This window comes from Zootoca vivipara, chromosome 2 (assembly GCF_965207765.1).
Source record: "Zootoca vivipara chromosome 2, rZooViv2.hap1.1, whole genome shotgun sequence".
NCBI classification, from domain to species: Eukaryota; Metazoa; Chordata; class Lepidosauria; order Squamata; family Lacertidae; genus Zootoca; species Zootoca vivipara.
Genome location: NC_142584.1, coordinates 89,973,611 through 89,993,663, shown reverse-complemented (window position 1 = coordinate 89,993,663; position 20,053 = coordinate 89,973,611). Strand labels below are relative to the sequence as shown.

At 41.8% G+C, this 20,053-nt stretch overlaps 1 protein-coding gene across 4 annotated transcripts in view; it reads right to left on the bottom strand.

The window, feature by feature from the left end:
• The window catches only part of CRBN (cereblon), a 28,349-nt gene extending 8,571 nt beyond the window's left edge, over window positions 1-19,778 (bottom strand). Inside the window, exons 1-6 of one of the 4 annotated variants that reach the window (XM_035106600.3) lie at window positions 19,371-19,461; window positions 8,982-9,094; window positions 7,176-7,378; window positions 6,803-6,952; window positions 5,034-5,196; window positions 171-233 (exon numbers count right to left, since the gene is read on the bottom strand). In XM_035106600.3, the coding sequence (XP_034962491.1) occupies window positions 171-233; window positions 5,034-5,196; window positions 6,803-6,952; window positions 7,176-7,378; window positions 8,982-9,094; window positions 19,371-19,437 (759 nt within the window). In that variant the 5' untranslated portion in view covers window positions 19,438-19,461. Of the gene's footprint in view, window positions 1-170; window positions 234-5,033; window positions 5,197-6,802; window positions 6,953-7,175; window positions 7,379-8,981; window positions 9,095-10,489; window positions 10,588-19,370 lie in introns of those variants that run through there. The other 3 variants (XM_035106601.3, XM_088662382.1, XM_088662381.1) reach the window with 3 other exon arrangements.
• Window positions 19,779-20,053: the final 275 nt, after the last annotated feature.

The following is a 20,053-nucleotide window of genomic DNA, read 5'->3' as shown; positions in this document are numbered from 1 at the left end:
GATACTGCTGAGACAGCAACTTGATTTCCTTGGCAATATCTGACAGAAGGGCTTCTCTAGCATTTCACTGATTAGCCGCCATTTTAAAACATAGTTTGTTCTCTCGGAGGCAAAAAGAGCATGCTAGATTGAAAGATAAAACCCAAGATCAAGACCTTATTAATACTTACAGCATCATATAATGAATACAACCAAGACGGCCAGGAAGTCAGACTAGCACAGTGAAATTTGCGCTGCAAGACAAAACAGATATATTTACTTACTACTAAGTAATATATGGTATATTCTTCAGTTACTAGAGGAAAGAGAACACTTCTCTTAATATTTCATCAAGCAAATCTCCCCTCCCCAATGCATGCTCTATTAGCAGAATTATGTTTCACTACGTTACAATCAAGGTACAAAACACACCTTCTGAACCTCAGAAAAACCTGGTAAGGTGAGTAGATAGAAATGTTCTTGATCCCCATTATTTATATTTTTAATCATAGTATCCGCTACTTTTTTTATTCGGAGACATCAGGTTGATATTTCTACTGTGATAATTCCAAATATTGCAGTTTAAGTTGATTTTATTCACACCAACCCCAATAGTGCAAACTTTACTTAAAATCCAAATAGCCTACTGAAACTGCTTTTTGGATCGTGCTGCCTATCAGTTCAATGGTTCCAAAGTGTACCCTCACATAAGGAAAAATAGGGTTAAAATGTTCCTGAAGTTAACCTCTACTACTCTTACCTCTGAAGGTTTTTTTAGCCCTGAAAGTTCCTGCACAACTCTCACTCTTTAAAGGCATCATCATCAATTACAGATTAAACTAATAGAGTAAAATATATGGGTATGTGATTTTTTAAAATAAAAAGTGAGGCAAGGTGGGACATGCAATTTTGGCCAATCCTCCTACCAGGGCTGGGTGATACCTGGTTTTCAACATCATGGTATACCACCAGCTAAACTTCACAATATACAATGGCTGAAATAAGGATGGAGCTATGTAGAGGCATAGGCTGGCTTCACAGTTGTTCCCACATTGTCATTTTTTGCAGAGCGCACACACATGAATCATGATTCGCAATATATCGCCAGGACTTCAAACTGGTATTGGACGATATACTGATATATTTCCCAGTCCTACCTTCTACAAACCTCTGGGCCATTATTCATACTATGCCCACTTCAGGAGTAACTTTTCAGGGACTGTAAGTGGGTAGTAGGTAGGGGAAACTAAGCAAACAATGGAATGCCTCTTTTGCATGAGTTGCTTTGTACAAAGCCACAACAGAATACAAACTGATATAAACAAACATCTATTTCCTTCTTGTTTTTCGCAGCACACCACTGTGAGAATGATGCAGGTCAAAATGAGTTTGGAATGCAACGCATTCCCATCCGTGTGAAAGCAACCTTGGTCCGTTTGCATTTATGAGGTCCAAGCTGCTGCAATCGCACAGAAAACCTCTTCAAACAAACAGCTTGGTTAAGTGAAGCTGTGTCTACGCTGCTGCATATATCAGGAAGCTGCAAAACTCATGTATACATTCCAGTTATTAACTGAAACACAGCAATTTTGGGGGGGGGGCAGCTAAGCTTCAAAAAAAGGTAAAAGGGATCCAAGAGATCACAAAAGAGATCATTTTAAGTTACCTCCAAAATTAGGGACCATAGTTATAAATGCCCACTTAAGGACTTTTTAAAGACATCACATTTACTCTGAGCAATGGTTCAAAGGCTGAAGCTAACGCTATTTTCTGCAAGTTTTATTTTGAGGGCAAGATGTGGAGTCTTTGTTAATAGTGCTACATGGATGAACCACACATTCTACCTTTTCCCAAAGCTAGCAAATTAATACCAAGAGAGGAAATGAGAGTGACTTTACACAAGCACTGAAGAAGTCTGGTGTTGGGAGATTATTCCGAGACTTAAAAAAAAGTTTTGTTAAACTAGTGCTTGTTGGAATAATTGAATTTATGATAAACAGACCTGTGCTCTGCATTGAAAGAGGCTATCACAGCAGGTATCCAAAGAAGTGAAGATTAATATAAAAAATATTCCTTTAATGAGAAGGATGTGATTGCTTGAGACCGAGAGTGAAGCAAATTTGGGAATGGCCTGGCTAGCAATAGATAAGGGCAGAATAGAGAACTCCAGAAAGCAGCTTAGCCAGGCAAATAACTAGGCAGCAGGAACAACTATGTGTCCATAAGAGGTGTAAAGAGATCAATTGGAACTTGAGAGAGTTTAAACAGATGTATGACTGATAAATGGAAGAACCACATGGTCACAAAATGCCAAAAATAAATAAAATGGCACACACCTGTTGCAGTGAATTCAAACCTACCGTAGAACTGTAACTAGACCTAGAAGTGTGGGAATCCACCTTCCTCTGATGGAGAATCAGAAGTCTTGAAACCAATTTCCCCTTCAGTTCACTAGTCTGAATTGCACCCAATTTAATAGTTATTTCAAAACTTTTCATTGAGTACTTTGCTATGGAGAGTAACAACAAAACCGCCAGGAACTTGCTAAGGCTTGAACATGCATTAGCATTAAGTTCAGGAAAAGTTATGGTGTTCAATCTGAGGAAAACTATTCAGGTATAACAGGATAGTGCTCATCTTCAAATGAAAAAGGATTGCACAGCACACAGCCCCCACGGCAAGAGCATCTCAGTGAATCCTGTTTACTTGGATAATGTTGAGCAACTGGAAGATTTGACCCAAATCACTATCTGAACAGGACTGGGTCATTACTTTGTGCTCTTCTTCATCTAGTACCCTTCAGGTGCCTGCAGGTTTCTTCCGAGAGATTTAAAGCACTCTTTCCACAATAGAAAGTGTCCTCGCATATTGTATCACAGTGTGGTACATTGGCTTGACAGCCACAGACAGAAAGTCTTTACAGAGGGTGGTGAACAGAGCACATGATATCATGGGCTGTCCCCTGAGCCCGCTAGATGACACCGCAAGGGATCGTTGCCTTAGGAAAGCAAGAAAAATTCTCAGGGACGTTTCACACCCCAGCCAGCACCTCTTTAATCTTCTACCCTTGGGCAGGAGATATAGAAGTATAATCAGTCATACCAACAGGCTATAAAACAGTTTCTATCCGTGGGCTATTAGGCTGCTGAACGGAAAATAATATAATGCAACTGACTTTTGGAGTTGGTGTGTTGTGCAACAAGCACACAGAGTGCAATGAGATTGAGTGTTTGGGGCGGGGAGGAAGGCTTGGTTAATTTCATTGTACACAGGTTGTACATTGACAATAAAGGTACGGTATTATTATTGCCAAGCAAGTCACTAGGAAAGGGAAGAAGATATGTTTTGGGGCTACTCTGATGAACAGGGTCCCAGACTTCTGCACCAAGCTCCCGCACCTACACCTCTGGCTACATTTGGGCATCCGGTTGGCTACTGTGAGAACAGAGTGCTGCCCTATATGCATCTTTAGCCTAAACTATCAGTGCGTTTCTTATGCTCTTACGCATTAAAAGTAAAAAGTTTGCAGTCATCAACCAATTTGACTTAAGACTCAGACTGGTAAAGAAAAAGAGATTTATATGTGTTGTGTGTGTGATACAACATTGTGCCACCAGATGGCAACGTGGAGCCCCATTTTTCTCTACCTGCTTTCCCTGTTTAGATTTACAATGCTTTAAACCAGGCATCACCTGGCCGACAAAGGTCCGTATAGTTAAAGCTATGGTTTTCCCAGTAGTGATGTATGGAAGTGAGAGCTGGACCATAAAGAAGGCTGATCGCCAAAGAACTGATGCTTTAAAATTCTGATGCTGGAGGAGACTCTTGAGAGTCCCATGGACTGCAAGAAGATCAAACCTATCCATTCTGAAGGAAATCAGCCCTGAGTTCTCACTGGAAGGACAAATCCTGAAGCTGAGGCTCCAATACTTTGGCCACCTCATGAGAAGAGAAGACTCCCTGGAAAAGACCCTGATGCTGGGAAAGATTGAGGGCACTAGGAGAAGGGGACGACAGAGGACGAGATGGTTGGACAGTGTTCTCAAAGCTACCAACATTAGTTTGACCAAACTGTGGGAGGCAGTGCCTGGTGTGCTCTGGTCCATGGGGTCACGAAGAGTTGGACACGACTAAACAACAAACCAGGCACCCTCAACCTTCAGCCCTCCAGATGTTTTGGACTACAATTCCCATCATCCCCAACCACTGGTCCTGTTAGCTAGGGATCATGAGAGTCGTAGGCCAAAACATCTGGAGGGCCGCAGGTTGGGGGTGCCTGCTTTAAACTGAAGTGCTTCTTTGATGTGTCTAGGTCCATCCCCAGTCCAATTAGAAAAGGGGAACCTACAAACAAGTTTTGCAGTGCGGTTTGTTCCTGCTCGTGGTTCCACCCCTTTTTCATTTACCCACCCTCTGTTTTCATTTTCTGCCCAAATGAGCATGCACAGTCCTCCTAGGATGTTCTTGTAACAAGTCCCACAATATTTCTTGTACTTCAGCAAACCTTGGGGCTTCCTCAAGCCTGCAAACACTTCCTCCTTGTGCGCAGTTAGTGCTATTTTGGCAACATAAGCACCCACACCTCGAGAATATGTTTGCTATTAGAATGTAAGATAGGAAAGAAAGCCGGAACTAATCTTGCATTAGTCCTCTGAAGACACATGGAATGTGTCACAGTTCTGTTCCGTTTCCATAAGGCATGAAACCTTCAGCGTATAGCTTAACACACATTTTGACTCAGGCCTCTCAAATTACCGTAGTCTCCCCCCCCCCCATACACACACTTTCCTTCCCTTACACAAAAAAAGACACTTTCCTTCAAATGAGTAGCCAAAAGATAATTGGAACCAACTATAACTTGTCTCATATAAAATATGCAGCTGCCCATTGTGGTGAACTGATAAGTCACACAAATAATCTGCGGCAGTAGGGGGTTGACAGGCACCATCCCATTTCTCCTTTCTTTAAAAGGAGAGACACACAGATGGAATTTATATTGATTTTTGAAATGTCATACCCAAAACGTAAAAAATAAAATACCATTAGCTTCTGACCTTTTGATATTTCTGCCGCCATTGATGTATATGTTGATCCTGCCATGCTGCAGGCTTGGAAGAAGGAAATAAGTGGCATCTGCTGCAGGACTCCAGCTGCACTGCTGACATAGTTGAAGGCAGAACTCGCTCAGGGAGGATTTGCACCTTTGCCTGCTGTATTCTGATAAAGAGATTTCATATAGGTGTGAAAACTGCATCTGTTTGGCTATTTACTCAGCCCCTTTAGCTACATCAATAAGACATCTGGGGGGGAAAGCACTCCCATAACTTTTAATGGATTTTAAAAATCTCAGTTCTACATTTTACTTTTGCAGCCTATAATTGATACTTATTTGGTTGAATTTTCCCCAATGCTAGTTAAACCCCAAGAGTCAATGGATGAGATTCTGAATATAAGCGTGTTCTTTTAAAATGGGAAAGGATATTAAAACCAAACAGGTCCCAAGTCTTAAGCAAAGCTTGCTGCCATCGTGAAACTTGTCTCCTCCTGATATGTGTTATTCAGCTGACATTCCACAGATAATATCCAATCATAATGGACATTTTAGTTGAAAAGCATGTAAAACATCAGACAGGTCTAGACGGAGAACTTTATTCCTCAATATTCCTCTTTTTTCCCAGATGCCTTTGTTCTCTCCCAGTGTGGAATGGTTGCAAAAATCATGCCACCACTACAGAAGAGAACAATCTTCTAGAGATGTAGTCAACCAAGTCCAACTCAGAGTAGACCCACTGCAATTAATGAACCAAAGTTAGTCATGTTCATTAACTTCAATGGGCCTACTGTTTGAATACCACCGTTTCAAAAATATTCCCGTAACACATGTAGTTTCTGACATTAATGTGTGCCGCCATCTTGTGTTCAAATTGTTACATTCCAATTAAGGGTTATGAATGTATTATGAAGGAAACACATATTTAATTCATTTTTGTTCTATACACACAGATTTCTGCAAAACAGACAGAAGCCTTAATCATAATTTTCCCTAGTGCTTCCTTTTCAGAAGGTAGTCCAACAGTGGCCAGCTATGGCTCAAAACTTTTCCAGGTTTTTTAAAAAAGGGATTATTTTGGGGAGGGGGGGAGAACCCAGGCTCCTGGGTTTTTTTAGATGAAATCCTCCAAATTTTAAAGTTGCTGAGGGTTCTTAGGGTGGCAAGTTATGGAAGGACAACACGACTGCCCCCTGGCAGGAAAACAAGTCTTTAAAAAGAACTTTATTTGGGAGTTTGTATTTAAATTAAAGAGAGTTTCAAAGGTAACTTCTGCATTATCTAAGTAGCCTATTGCTATTTATGGTGCTGTTTGCTGTAAAGGAGTCATTATCTATTCAACATGAATATTTTATTATTGTTCATCCTCTGCTAGGTCTGTGATGTTGAGGGACAAAGGGAGTAATAAATATCAGTTTTGCCACAAAAGTAGCGATAGTTTTCAGAATTGCTGAAGACAATGCACTGCTTCATAAAGACATACGTAATCCATAATTTTAAAGGTGTGCATTTATGTAGCACACCATCAAACACCCTGGATTAGTTCACAGGATGACACCGCCAAAATCATCTTTACATGGCAGAGAAGTGGCTGCATACCATACACCTGTACACACAAAAGGTATTATTACTCATTACTTAGATATCCCACCTATTTCTCCAAGCAACACCAAACTGTGAAGAGAAAATTTAAGACTGGCAAGATTGTAAAAAAATGCTGGATATAAACAGGCTCCCCTGTTCAACATTGCCACATATTCCTTATTTCCTTACCCATCTGATTGAGTCCTTATTTCAAGAACCTTAAACCTTTGCCTTCCCACTGCTTTTACTTTGACTGTTTCAATTCCATACTCTTGCGCTTCTCGATAAGCATAAATTTCTGCTGTCGTTCCAAAATGTGCTTCTCTTTCAAGTGCATTGCTAAGAAGAAGAAAAACCAACATATTAGGAAAAGCTACTGTAAACTTGTTTCAGAACTACCTCTTCATCAAGAATCTTCAGTTTCCCCCTCAGCCCCCAAGCTGCTCTGGATTTGCAGGCAATGAGTGTAAAAACACGAAACAACAAAGCAATAGTCCATAACGTTCTACACTACAGATATGGCATAAATTTCACATAACTGCAAATCAATTTACTAATTTACCTGTATGCAAGAACAGCAAAGGTTCTGTCTTTCTGTATTAAATTCCGCACCATGCTAACCTCTTGGGGGCTAAAGAGCTGAAGAGGCAGTGTTTGTCCAGGAATCAACATTACCATCAGATGGGGTAAGACTGGAATAGTCTGACAACTGTCGTCATCATGGACAGTCCTTCCATGAAACTCTTCCATATCAGATCCTAAATACTTTCCAAAATAAGAAATAAGTGGCAGTTAAAAGTCACAATTCAATGGGAGGGTTCTTGGAATCTTTCACAGTTTATAAACGCAAAAATTAAAGACAACAGAGCTTTGGGATGAATGGACTAGATCTACGGAACCCTAAGAACAACAAAAATAGCCACTAGTGTTTCCCATGCTTGGAATACAATTGAGCCTTTTCTTCTACACATTTAACATATGCAATTTCAATCGTACGTGCTTGGCTTAACCTCTGTTCCAGATCCATTCTGCCTTTGTGTCTCTCTGCCTCCCTCCCTCCTCCTCCCTTCTGCCTGGTAGTCGCTGGCATATGAAGTAAGAAGAGGCAGTGGACACACAGGGAAGTCTCCTTCCCCCTTGCCGGCTAAGGAAAAGGTAATTTTGGCTACGTGCAACCATTGGAACTCAACCCCTGCATACTAGGCAATGTGACTGTAGTGCTAACTGGAAGAGAGTGCACAGCCCTATAAGAAGATATTTTTCCGTAACAGTCCACAGGATTGGGCAAAAGGTTGCTCTAGTAGGAGAACTTTCTTGCTACAACCATGAGATAAAATTGCAAGTCACAGGAAAAAGTAAAATCACAGGTAAAAGCCACAGCCTCTTTGGGAGTGGAAGATGTTTTTGATTTGATGCAATGGTTAGAATTATCACAATTTGTGATTATGCCAATATAATGAAGGCTTTGGGTCCTTAAAAAGTTTTTTCGGGGGGGGGGGGGCTTGTTTTAAGTTTTTAGATTCCAGTCCTCCGATCTTTCCAACCTCTCTCTGAAAAGAAAGAGCCATATGTTAAAATATTTCAATGTGTTTACTGATTTTTTTCTATTAGATTTCCAAGAGAGTTGTGGGTTGGCAGATGGGAAGGTGGTACTGCACTCACTTTGCATGCATGAGAAGGCAAACGAAGACCTCACTTGGGCTTAAATAATTGAAATGGTATCAGGGTAGGGTCCAGTAGTAAAGAGCTATCCCAGATATCGAGTTTACGCTCCCCACCTACTAGTATATTCAAATCCAATAAAATTATATAAGTGTACTACTGGAAGTAAGATCAATTATGAACAGGATGTTAAATCAAACTCTAAATATATGATGCCTACATTATTAAAATAATCATTACATTACATTACATTACTTTATTAAAAGGGACGCGGGTGGCGCTGTGGGTTAAACCGCAGAGCCTAGGGCTTGCCAATCAGAAGGTCGGCGGTTCAAATCCCTGCGACAGGGTGAGCTCCCGTTGCTCGGTCCCAGCTCCTGCCAACCTAGCAGTTTGAAAGCACATCAAAGTGCAAGTAGATAAATAGGTACCGCGACAGCGGGAAGGTAAACGGCGTTTCCGTGGTCTGCTCTGATTCGCCAGAAGCAGCTTTGTCATGCTGGCCACATGACCTGGAAGCTGTACGCCGGTTCCCTCAGCCAATAACGCGAGATGAGCGCCGCAACGCCAGAGTCGGTCATGACTGGACCTAATGGTCAGGGGTCCCTTTACCTTTACCTTATTAAAATAGAGTACTGAAAACCTATGTGCATTAGTTCCATATACATTGTCCCTGGGGCTCTAAATTTCAGTATGACACACATACCACATGTGAAGTTGGCAGGCTAGTATCAAAATTAATGATGTTTGGCTTTTCAGTCTCCTTGCTGTCTTGATCTTCAACTTCCATGTCAACATCATCTTCTTCCTCACTCTCTGCTAAGAAGTCCAATAAAGTTTTTTTTAAAAAAAGAAAAAAAATAAGTTGACAAAAAATAAAGTACCACAAGTATTAAATTGCCTAAAATAGTTATCAGGAAAATATTTCTGAAAAAATAATGGTGAAAGTCTATCACTTGCAATGTACTGTGACAAATATTTATTTTAGGAGAATATAAGCAGTTGCCTTATATGGACTAGCAAAATATAATTCACACTACCTAGAAACAAGTGTCCAATTTAAATAATTGTCTTTTCAAGTTCTGTTAAATAAAATGCCCAGGAATTAACCTACAATACTTTGAACTGGTGCACATAAAATATATGCTTTGCCATCAGGATATATGGTCCCTTAAGTTCCTCTTCCCTCCGTGCCCACAAAAACTGTTCTAGAGGGTTGGGCAACCCTTTGCAGAAGTGAGGCAAGTGGTAGTGGGGGGAAGAAAAGATTAAAGAAAATCACTGAGCTTCCTCCATCCACAGGAAGCCCATAGGATCCTGGTTTCCTCAGCGAACAGTGAGAGTCTGCATCCAACCCACGAAACAGAACAGAAGCTCTATGTACTGAGCTCTACAAAAACAATATGTAGCTCTGCATGGCAGACTCAAAAGGCTAATATGCAAAAGGCTTTTGACAAAGTCACTAGTGATATTCTTGCAGAGAAGTTGGTAAAATGTGGGCTAGATGAGGTTACTGTTAGGTAGAGTTGCAGCTGGTTGACTAACCAAACCCAAAGAGTGATCACTAATGGTTTCTCATCATCCTGGAGAAAACGGACAAGTGGAATGCCCCAGGGTTCCTTCCTAAGCCTGTTGTTCAAAGTCTTTATAAACGATTTGGATGAAGGAATTGAGGGGATGCTCATCCAATTTGCAGGTGACACCAAACTGGGAGGGGTAGCAACTGAACTCCTAAAACAAATTATAGACATTTCTCACAGCAATATCTCATATAATAATGCAATGGTACTTTATTAACCACACCACTTTAGTTTTTACGGTACCTCCATTAGAAAAATGCTAACCATGGCAGGTTAATATTTTTAGATTCTGATAAAAAAAATCAGAGTGCCAATTCAGGTGAATAAGATGGATATGGAAAGATGTTCTGGGCCAAACTAGACATGACTTTTATTGAGCAGTTTAGTTTTGTATGGCTGTTCTTTGTTTAACATGTTGCTGGCACAAGGGGCATACAGGATTTGGAATGTTGCCTGTGGGTGGTGGTTTGGAGAGGATTTAATCATTTGCTTCCATCATGGTCCAACCAGAATATCCAGTTGACCTATTTGTTAAACAAAACGTAGCTTTGAAATGCCAAACTGCATTATAACAAGCACATCTAGTTTGGTCCGCAGTCTTGGGCTAGCTCTAGCGAGTAGTCAAGGCACTTACACCCATTCATGAATCACTGTAGAGCAGAAATCTATGATGATTTGCATCTTTTCATGCTTCTTTAATATTCTAATGCCACTTTAGCAAACATTCCCAGTGTTTCCTGAAATTGTACGTCCCTTTTTTTATAAAAAAACAAGCAAACAGCAAACAGAATACCCTCAATACCATAGATAATGTAAACCATAATCTTTGCATCTGATTTGTAGCCGCACTTTATCAGTAGGGTGCATTAACATTTTTTCCTCTCCATACTACGGTAGCTTTCTAACCCAATTCTGGTGTTAATTCTACTCACGGGTAAACATGGAGACACAGGTGTGCTGCCAAACCTCTCCACTGTGTCATCATTACCACCTTCAATTAATCTGATGGCAAAGATCTGGAGCAGGGAGCCTCCTCTACTCATGGAGATTCCATGCACAGTTTAGAAAACCTCAGACAAAAACTAAACTATGGGGCCAAGCACACTTTCATAGGCAGGGCATTCCAACATCCCTTGTGCCCACCAACCATACATCAGATGATGGGAAGACAAACTGGAAAAAAAATCTTTCTTCTTTGGCCAGAATTTAATTTGAAGAGCTTGTTTAGTTGTGATTCATGTTGCTACCTCCATTCTAATCCCATGGGTTATGGCAAATTAACCTGAAGGAAACAACCCGCACAATTACATTTAAAAATACACAGCTGCTCAGCTGTTAGGTGAACAGGCAAATTATTTCACAAAAACTACAGTCCATAATAGTACAAGGCCAGATGGAGAGTGAAACACAGTGTGGAGCAGTACGAGTGCATCATAAAACATGGGCGGCATTTCTTGACTAAGCTGTAGAAAGCTACGTCATAAAGTGTAGGTCTGTTCACCCCACCTAAACAGCAATCATTACTCTCCAGAATGTAGGTCAAGCTACAAGTCACCATGATTAGCACAGCTCAGCCCCCAAACTCAAAGAGATGCCTAGGATCAAGGATAGTCAATATGGTAATGTCCGGATAATGCTGGATTGCAACTCTATCATCCTTGACTATAGGTGATGCAGGAAGTCCAAAAATGTATGGATACTACATTAGCTAACCTTGATCTAGAGTCCATGAGGATGATGAATGATTCTACCTTGCCATGACATTCCTACATCGTTTTAGCAATATGAACAGTATTAGCTTACCATGACACATTCAACACACAAGGTAAATTGAAATTTACTGTGTTGATATTTTAAGACCGTCAAAATGACACTTCTTTCCCTGCACTACTGTTGCAGAAGCAGCTATAACCAAATACTTAAGATTGCTTCTGAAATCTTAAAATGCTGGTCTCATATTTTCTATGCTGTTTGAACACAGAAGAGCTCATCACCAACTTTCACATTTCATAAAGAGTTCATCAGGTTATGTCACCTTTCAATAATTTTTTATAGGCCCATTTGCAGAAGGCAATTTTATCTACATTCCATTGTAAAGCTTTCCTTTGAAGCTTGATCAAATGGTGGATACAACCTTTAAAAGGTGCTGCCATTTACTTTTAGCATGTTTCATTCTCAAGACCACTTCATGTTAAACTCTGTTCTGTTTCTCATTTTCACTTATTTTAACACAAAAAGAAGTGGCAGCCTAACTGTGCTGCATTTTGGCTGAGGGAGCCTAAAGCCTGTGAAGAGCGATGACTCATCTTACTGCAGTGGCACAATGGAAAAAACCCATCACTTCAGCCTATCCTTCTCAGATGCAAGACAAAATACAGGTGGATGAAGGCACCACACATCTTGCCTTCTATCATCTTAAGATGGAAGTGAAATTACACACATATTTTAAGATATTTTAAATTAAGGCAAACATCCAAAATAATTTCCAGGAGGGTAGCTGTGTTAAATGTTGCAGCAAAAAATAAGAGTTCACCACAGAAGCTTGTGCCATGTATTTGCTGTTAGTGTTTCAGGTAACACAGTATGGTTTGCTGTTGTGGAGAACAACATACTTTATTTATATTTGAAAGATTTATATTTTGCAGGATATGGATTAAGAAGTTCATTTGTCATTAGTCTTGTGATACTGAAGTTCTCCTTTTGATAACTGGGGAATAGTAATTATGAGCCTGACACTTTTGCGTGTCAGAGTTTTACAGAAAGGGCAGAGTCACAGTCTTTGATTATACATTTCTACAACACAGGACAGCATATTCAATGATTGGAGAAAAGTCCTGAAGGTTCATAGCAGTGGGTTATGTACCAACCTCAGGTAAAACCAGCAAAACTAATAAAACGCTTGTGTGTGCTTTAGACAAGAGCAGAAATGTACTGTACTGTACAGTGGTACCTCGGTTTATGAACACAATTGGTTCCGGAAGTCTGTTCATAAACTGAAGCGTTCATAAACTGAAGCGAACTTTCCCATTGAAAGTAATGGAAAGTGGATTAATCCGTTCCAGACGGTCCGCGGAGTAACCGTTCATAAACTGAAGCGAACTTTTCCATTGAAAGTAATGGAAAGTGGATTAATCCGTTCCAGATGGGTCCGCGAAGTACTTAAACTGAAGCGTTCATAAACTGAAACATGGGTGTAATTGGTTCCGGAAGTCTGTTCATAAACTGAAGCGTTCATAAACTGAAGCGAACTTTCCCATTAAAAGTAATGGAAAGTGAATTAATCCGTTCCAGATGGGTCCGCGGCGTTCATAAACCGAAAATTCATAAACCGAGGTGTTCATAAACCGAGGTTCCACTGTATTGAAAAACAGCTAAACAACCTCTTGCATCAGGTTGGGCTTAAAAGTGGATCCAAGATCACAGACAGTAGATCCCAAAACACTGGCACTACTGCTCTAATTAAATCATCTGCTCTAAGAATGAATCTCCCATGTTATCTATCAAACTTTCTTTGGCTACTAGTATCCATGGCATGGTGAAGTTTGCTTTCTTCCTGCTCTCTGATGATAGTGCAACAAAATCTATAGAGATGGTTACCCAACTTCCAAATTAAGTTGCACTATAAGCAGAGAGCAGGAGGAAAGCAAAGTTCACCATGCCAAGGGTGCCAGTAGCCAAAAATAGTCTAATTGCTCAATACAAATGGTTCAAGGAATAAAGCCAAACTACATACTGAACAGAAAGCCAAGTTGTCTTTACTCCTAGCCACGGTTTTATGTAAAAGCAATCCATTCTTCCATATGCAAACAGTATGTGAACTGAGCATTCCTCCCTGAACACTAGACTAATACTAAGAAGTCTTCCTGCAAGACTGATTGCAGTGTTAACAGTCGTTAGCAGTCATCAGTAGGTTTACCACTCCTGTCACCTGGTCGCCCATTCCCACCACCCTTCTGAGTAATACCCCCACCCTCTGACTATTCATAAGGGTCTGGTGACTTCTGTTTCAGTGTATCTGAAGAAGTGTGCATGCGCATGAAAGCTCATACCTATGACAAACTTAGTTGGTCTCTAAGGTGCTACTGGAAGGAATTTTATTTTTATTTTTTATTTTGATTTAACATAAATTCTACATATTAACTTGCAGCCAACGTAGTTCAAGAAAACAGCTGGAAAAACAAGTTTAGTCACAATCTTTCCTCTTTCAGTTTCATTCTTTAAGGATAACACCTACTACAGTATCCATGGAACCAGCCTATTACATACGACTAAGCAAAGCATGCTGTTATCTCACTTCATCCTTCCTCATTTCCTTTCCACCTTTACTTTCTTGCAACCATCCCAAAATGCCCAGCAGCTCACCTTGTTCATTTCCTCTCTGAAGTATATTCCAAGTGAAAGCTTTTCAGGAAATGCGACTCATTCAACAAAATGATATACTACTATTGTTAACTTGTTTTTAACACATAGTAAGGAATCATTCTGTTCTTAATAAGCAAGGAATTGTTTTGGTTTCTAACCTAAACCCAAGGAAGAAAATAATTTTATTGTGAACTATGTATTAAATCTGACTGTGCTTGACACCTCATAACTAATGCATGATTTTTTATTTAAAAAATGCTTACTTTACTGCTAACGATCAATAATGTGTGAAGTAAAAACCCCTTAAATAAAAATGAAAAATATAAAGTCTGAGGAGGTGAGCAGATGCTTATAATCGAGGCATCATCAAAAAGACCCAGCTGTCACCCCTCTACATGGTATGACATTGTACAAATGGGGTAAATGGGGTACAGTGTTCAGCTGAAAGCTGGTAGGCCCTGCAAAACAGCAAACAGCCTATGGTCAGTAGCTAGCCCCATTCCTGTTGCAGATGACAGAGTGTGAGTGTCAAAGAGTAGTTTTCTACTAATCTCCACAAAAATAAAAAAGATAATGCTCTACTTTTTCCAATTAGAAGTGGTCAGAATTTTCCCCCTTTCCTTATTTCTCAGTTTGAAACAGGCAGAAAATTCAGCTCCGCCCTCCTAACAGAGGCTGCCTGAATATTGTTATTTGTGCATACATTCATACAAATAAGCACCATCTTTGAATTGCTCCGGGTGACAGAACCACCAGTCTTATGACCACAAAATCATGCACATGTAATATTAAAGGATTAGTCAATGGAACACAGAAGCTAATGTAGATAGCCCTTTGTCTCTTCTCTTATCAAAGTAAATCAGTAATTGTTACCCTACGCTACCTTCTCTTACCACTACAGCACATCCAACTGAAAGCTATTCAAATAAAATACATATGGTCTGGTACAGACATATTTTAAACAATTTGGGCTTTTAGTTCTTTGTGGTTTTGTTTTTTTAACAGAATCAAAATTTATATTGACTACATAAAACCCTATATTCATCACAGCCTCATTTGCTCATATGGCACTTTCTCTTTCCTCACAGAACAGTCTCCTCAGCAGCCATTTCAACTGGTCACTAAAAGAACAATTATGTAACTTAACTTCAAGAAACAGCATGTTCATTTTCTTGTTTCTCTTTCCCTCCCTATTCCTTTTTTACTGAATCTATTAAAGTGAAAGTCCGCAGGCCAGGACTCTTGTTCTTAAATCTCTGTATAGTACCTAGAACATTTTGGGTGCTTTGTAAATGATGAATAGTAATTTTAGAAACTATTGTGAACCATTCCTTATATCATCAATCTCCCCCCCCCCTTTTCCTGGTGCCCTTCTAATATCTCCTTATTGACTCTACCACCTGTGCCACTGTCACAACCATATTTGACTATTCTGCTCCCTTAAGCATCTTGTTCAAGAAGCTACAGCCACAACAGCAAAACATTCATCAATTAATTAATTACCAAACGACCTTTCAAGCACATCTGGGAGAAAGAATTCCCCCTTTATCAGTGCTGCTCAAACTGAAGAACCAGGGCAAGCACATCAGTCTGCCATTATACTAAAGCTAAGCAGCCCTGGGTCTGCTCTGAGTTTGGATAGTAGGAACCTATGTATCCATATTGAAAAGTAGGATGTAGCTGTAATATGCAAGAAGCCAATCCAAACCCAAAATCTGCTGGGATGAGCAAGTTAGGATCTGGCGGATCTCCAACACAGCCAGAGATGTGCTAGTCTAAATCCCTCATCCCAGCTCAGGCAAGACTAGAGCAAGTCCTTCAAAAGGAGCAATCTAGGAGCATACAGCAGGACTTGGCAATATGGAGACTGATGCTGGAGCCTATCTCTGTTCCGCTCAGTTACGTGACCTAGCAAATCAGCAGTACTCACACCAGAAAAAGGTGCTGTGTGACAAACTCTCCTTTAAAAGTTTGTTTCCTTTCTGCCAGGCTTGGACTGGCTCAGCTAGCAGTGGCCTCACTCCTGGATGGAGTTTGGCTCTGGTGTACTTTCCACTGGCTTAATTTAAACTGGCATAAATTATGTTGGCTCCTCCCCCCCCCTTAGAATTGCTCGCTTAGCAATGCAAATTCCTGATAAGCCCAACTAAAAATGGTGGTTGCTCTGGTATTGGCCCTTAAATCAGTGTCACAAATACTTATTCATTACTGCCTGAGACACTTTACCAAGGCAAATTGCAATGATTTCCAGGCCCATCTGAGCCATTTTGAATCTACACATATTTTCTCCTCTTTTTCTTTGGAGGCTGCATACCCGCACCATCTCCTACATGTCCATTGAAGCAAACTCTCATTGCTGCTGCTTCCATTACATGGGAATAGTTAACAGGTATGGTTAGTGCTACTGAACTATGAAGAGAAAACAATATTAACCTCATAAAAAGGGCCTAGCATTGTCAGCGGCCTTTCCCCCAACTTCACATAAAATTGCATGCTAGTTATTACAGAAACAATAGGAGAGTAACCATACTCCTTACTGTTATAGATCTCCCTCACTCCGAAATGTTAGTACACAGTCTTGCTGCCTCAGACACAAGCCTATATTGTTTTTTGTTCCAATGTCAAAAGCCCCCATGTCACATAGTAAATCCAGTTTCTCTTCCTACACCAAAAGCCTTCCTTTTGATAGCATTTGGCAACTGGAGAGAGATCCTGCCGTTTTGAAATATTAAAACATTTAAAAATATGATCACATGAAGACTGTACCATGTGTACTTGCATTTATTAAAAGAAATACTCCTTCGCGGCTACCACCCCCACCCCCCAAACCATCAGGCTCTGTACTAGAATCAGTGCTATTTAACTTTTCCAAAAATATCTGAATTCAGTGGGGAGCAGTGAGGTAGCCAAGATTTGTTAGGATGGTGAAAACTCAAGAGGAAATGTAAAGTGTTCCAAGAGGTTATCCCAAAACTGGAAGCAAGAACAAAAGAGCAAATAGATTTCAATGCAATGGGGCTGGGGAGGTGGGGCTGTTGAATCCTAACCAATAGGGCAATACTTCTCCTCCATGGTATGTGTCAAAATACAGATCACTAGCCTCTTAGCAGGCTGATAACTTTTGTGAGCTTATCTAGGTCCCCCATAAGAATATAACCACCACCCTGCTGGAACAAAGGTCCATTTACTTCAGCATCCTGTCCTAGTTGGCCACAGGATATTGTGACTATTTAGAATTTCTCGGTCATTGACAGACAACATCACAGAGATTAGTTATGGCAGCTTAAAACAAAACCTCACAATTCAGAGTGATCGACCTGTTGGAGACACATCAATGGCATCCATCTGTTTTGGGAGAAAATTGAATGCGCCTCCAAGTGTGAAGTCAAATTGTTGTGTTAGCAGCACAAAAGTGACCTCCCTGGAGCGCAAGCCTGGGAAGTGTGTGTGGAGGTCCTGGGCTACCCAAATGACAAGACCCCCTACTCAGTCTCACTGATGGGGGGAAACAGAACAGTATATCTGGCACCAGCTTGACTGCATGAGTTGCCAAAAGTAGGCATACAAGGTGCCATCCAACCACCTTAGGGACTCCACTCTGGATTCTGTGTAAGGTTTACTTCTTAGCTTTACACCCCATATACCCCTGGGTGACACACATGGGACAGATATCACAATCACTTGGGGACATTTGGCTGACTATTGTTTGACAAAGAAAAGCAAATTTTAATACTACTTTACAAGTCTGCACTGTTGCTACTATACAGCACAATGTTTATATAGTACCGTAGTAGCATATTTGTGAATACTTGCCACAAGCCCTTACACATTTCCCCCCTTGTTCCAGTTCCTTAAATTGTAATGGCCTAGCCTATGTCTCACACTGCTGCTTTTGGTTCTTATTCTTGTTCTTGGTTCTCATCTCTACCAGCTTTCCAGTACCATGTTGCTTATTCTCTTTCTGCCCCAGTGATACAATATTTCCCGCCTGACTCCATTCCAAAAGCCAGATCCCTCACCACCCAATGTCACAAACACTCATCCATCTTCCTGCCTTTACTGTTTCCTCGCCAAAATATGATACCTCACTATTACTCCAGACTCTTCTTAATCTGTGACCCCTGAAGATTTCCCCTACCCTCTCAACACTTCTGCTCTCTGTCCTACCTCAAGTTCCAGGCTCCAATACACTCACAAGGCCACAACAACATCCCAGGCCCTTGCCTCAGCGCCCACACTTGCGCTTTCCCCTTTCGGTTCCTTCAGGTCACCATCTCCATCTTCGCCCTCACATTTGGAACCAAGGATTGCAGCCTCGGTTCCCTGGCAAGACTCCTATGCCTTTAGCGGCACCGGAGAGAAGCAGAAACCTAACTGGAAAACTCCACTGCATCCTCCTGCAATCTGTCCACCTGTTTGCTAAGTTGCTTAAGGAGTAGAGAGGAGCGGTTCCAGATGTTCCTCCAGCTTTATGCAAGCAGACGGCAACAACGGGATGCTAATTCCTCCCAACCCAGTCTCACTGCCTTTGGATTGTGTCAGCTCCTCTCTCGCCGTACTCAAGACACACCCCACTTTTCCAACCTAAGGCCACCCATCCCAGGCCCTGTCCCCGCACCCACCACCTACCGGAAGGGCTCCAGTACCCCATATTATCTGGGTCTCGCCACCACCTCTTCCCCCCACCCCACCCCCAGTACATTGGGTTTTTCCTTCCCCAATTCCTGAAACTGCCAGCTCTCACTCATGCCTTGCCCTCTCCCAAATCAACTCCAGTTCCTAAAAGCCCAAGCGCTGCGGTTTCCTTAAGAGTCTCCCCGCTTCCCAGTTCCTCTGCTTCCGATACCCCACCCCCTATTTCCTTCCTCTCGTCCCCACAAACCCCTTTCCCCCACCCCACCCCAACTGTCACAAACCCCCGGCCCCCTCACCCCACCCCACCCCACCCTCCCTCCAGGAAGCGCTTCGGGACCAGTGGCCTTTACCTTGCCCGAGCCTTATTCCCCCCCCCCAACCCCAGCAGCGCCCCATTTCTCTTTTTGTCACAAACTAGGCTCCCCCCCAAAAAAAATCTCGGGAGACTTCGCATGCCCCCCCGCCTCCCCCTACCCTTAAGAGGCCCGCCCCCTCCGCCCGCCGGGAGCGACCATTACCAGGAATGAGCTGCAAGTGGTTCCCCATGTTGTTATCCTGATCTCCGCCTCCTTCGTCTGCGGCCATCGCTGTTTACCCGGAGAGGAGCCTGGGAAGGCGCCGCGAGGAGGGAGGGGAGGGAAGGAGGCGGCCCTTGCAAGGGGAGCTGCGAATCCGGCGGGGGTGGCAGCTGCTTCTAGCGACCTGAGGGAGCGCTGCACCTTCCTTACTGCTGCTTCTGCTTCCTCAGAAATGCCCCCCAATTTATGCATTTGCAGAAATTGCTCCCCAACAGCAATCGCCGCTTCCCCTCTTCGGATAGGAACCGGGTGGGTGCAAAATACAAAAGATAAAGGGCGCTTGAGGACGTTTCGGCTTTTTGTACTGCGCGGCGTTTTCCTTTCTAAAGACATCTAAAGAAGTGGTGCTTTTGAGCCACCAAACCCATAGGGAATCCCATAACTCTTTTCTGTCTGTGGAATGGAATTCGCTACACACACACACACACACACACACACACACACACACACACACACACACACTATTCTGTGCCATTACAGATTGCATTACAGACAGAAACCCAACCGGTGACGCTTTTCGCGTTAGAGGCACTTCCCCTAGTTTGCCCACTAAATTCCTGGAACTCACAAAAGGCAATGTGTGTGTGTGTGTTGAGGAGGGTGGTGTTGGACAGTGAAGAAAC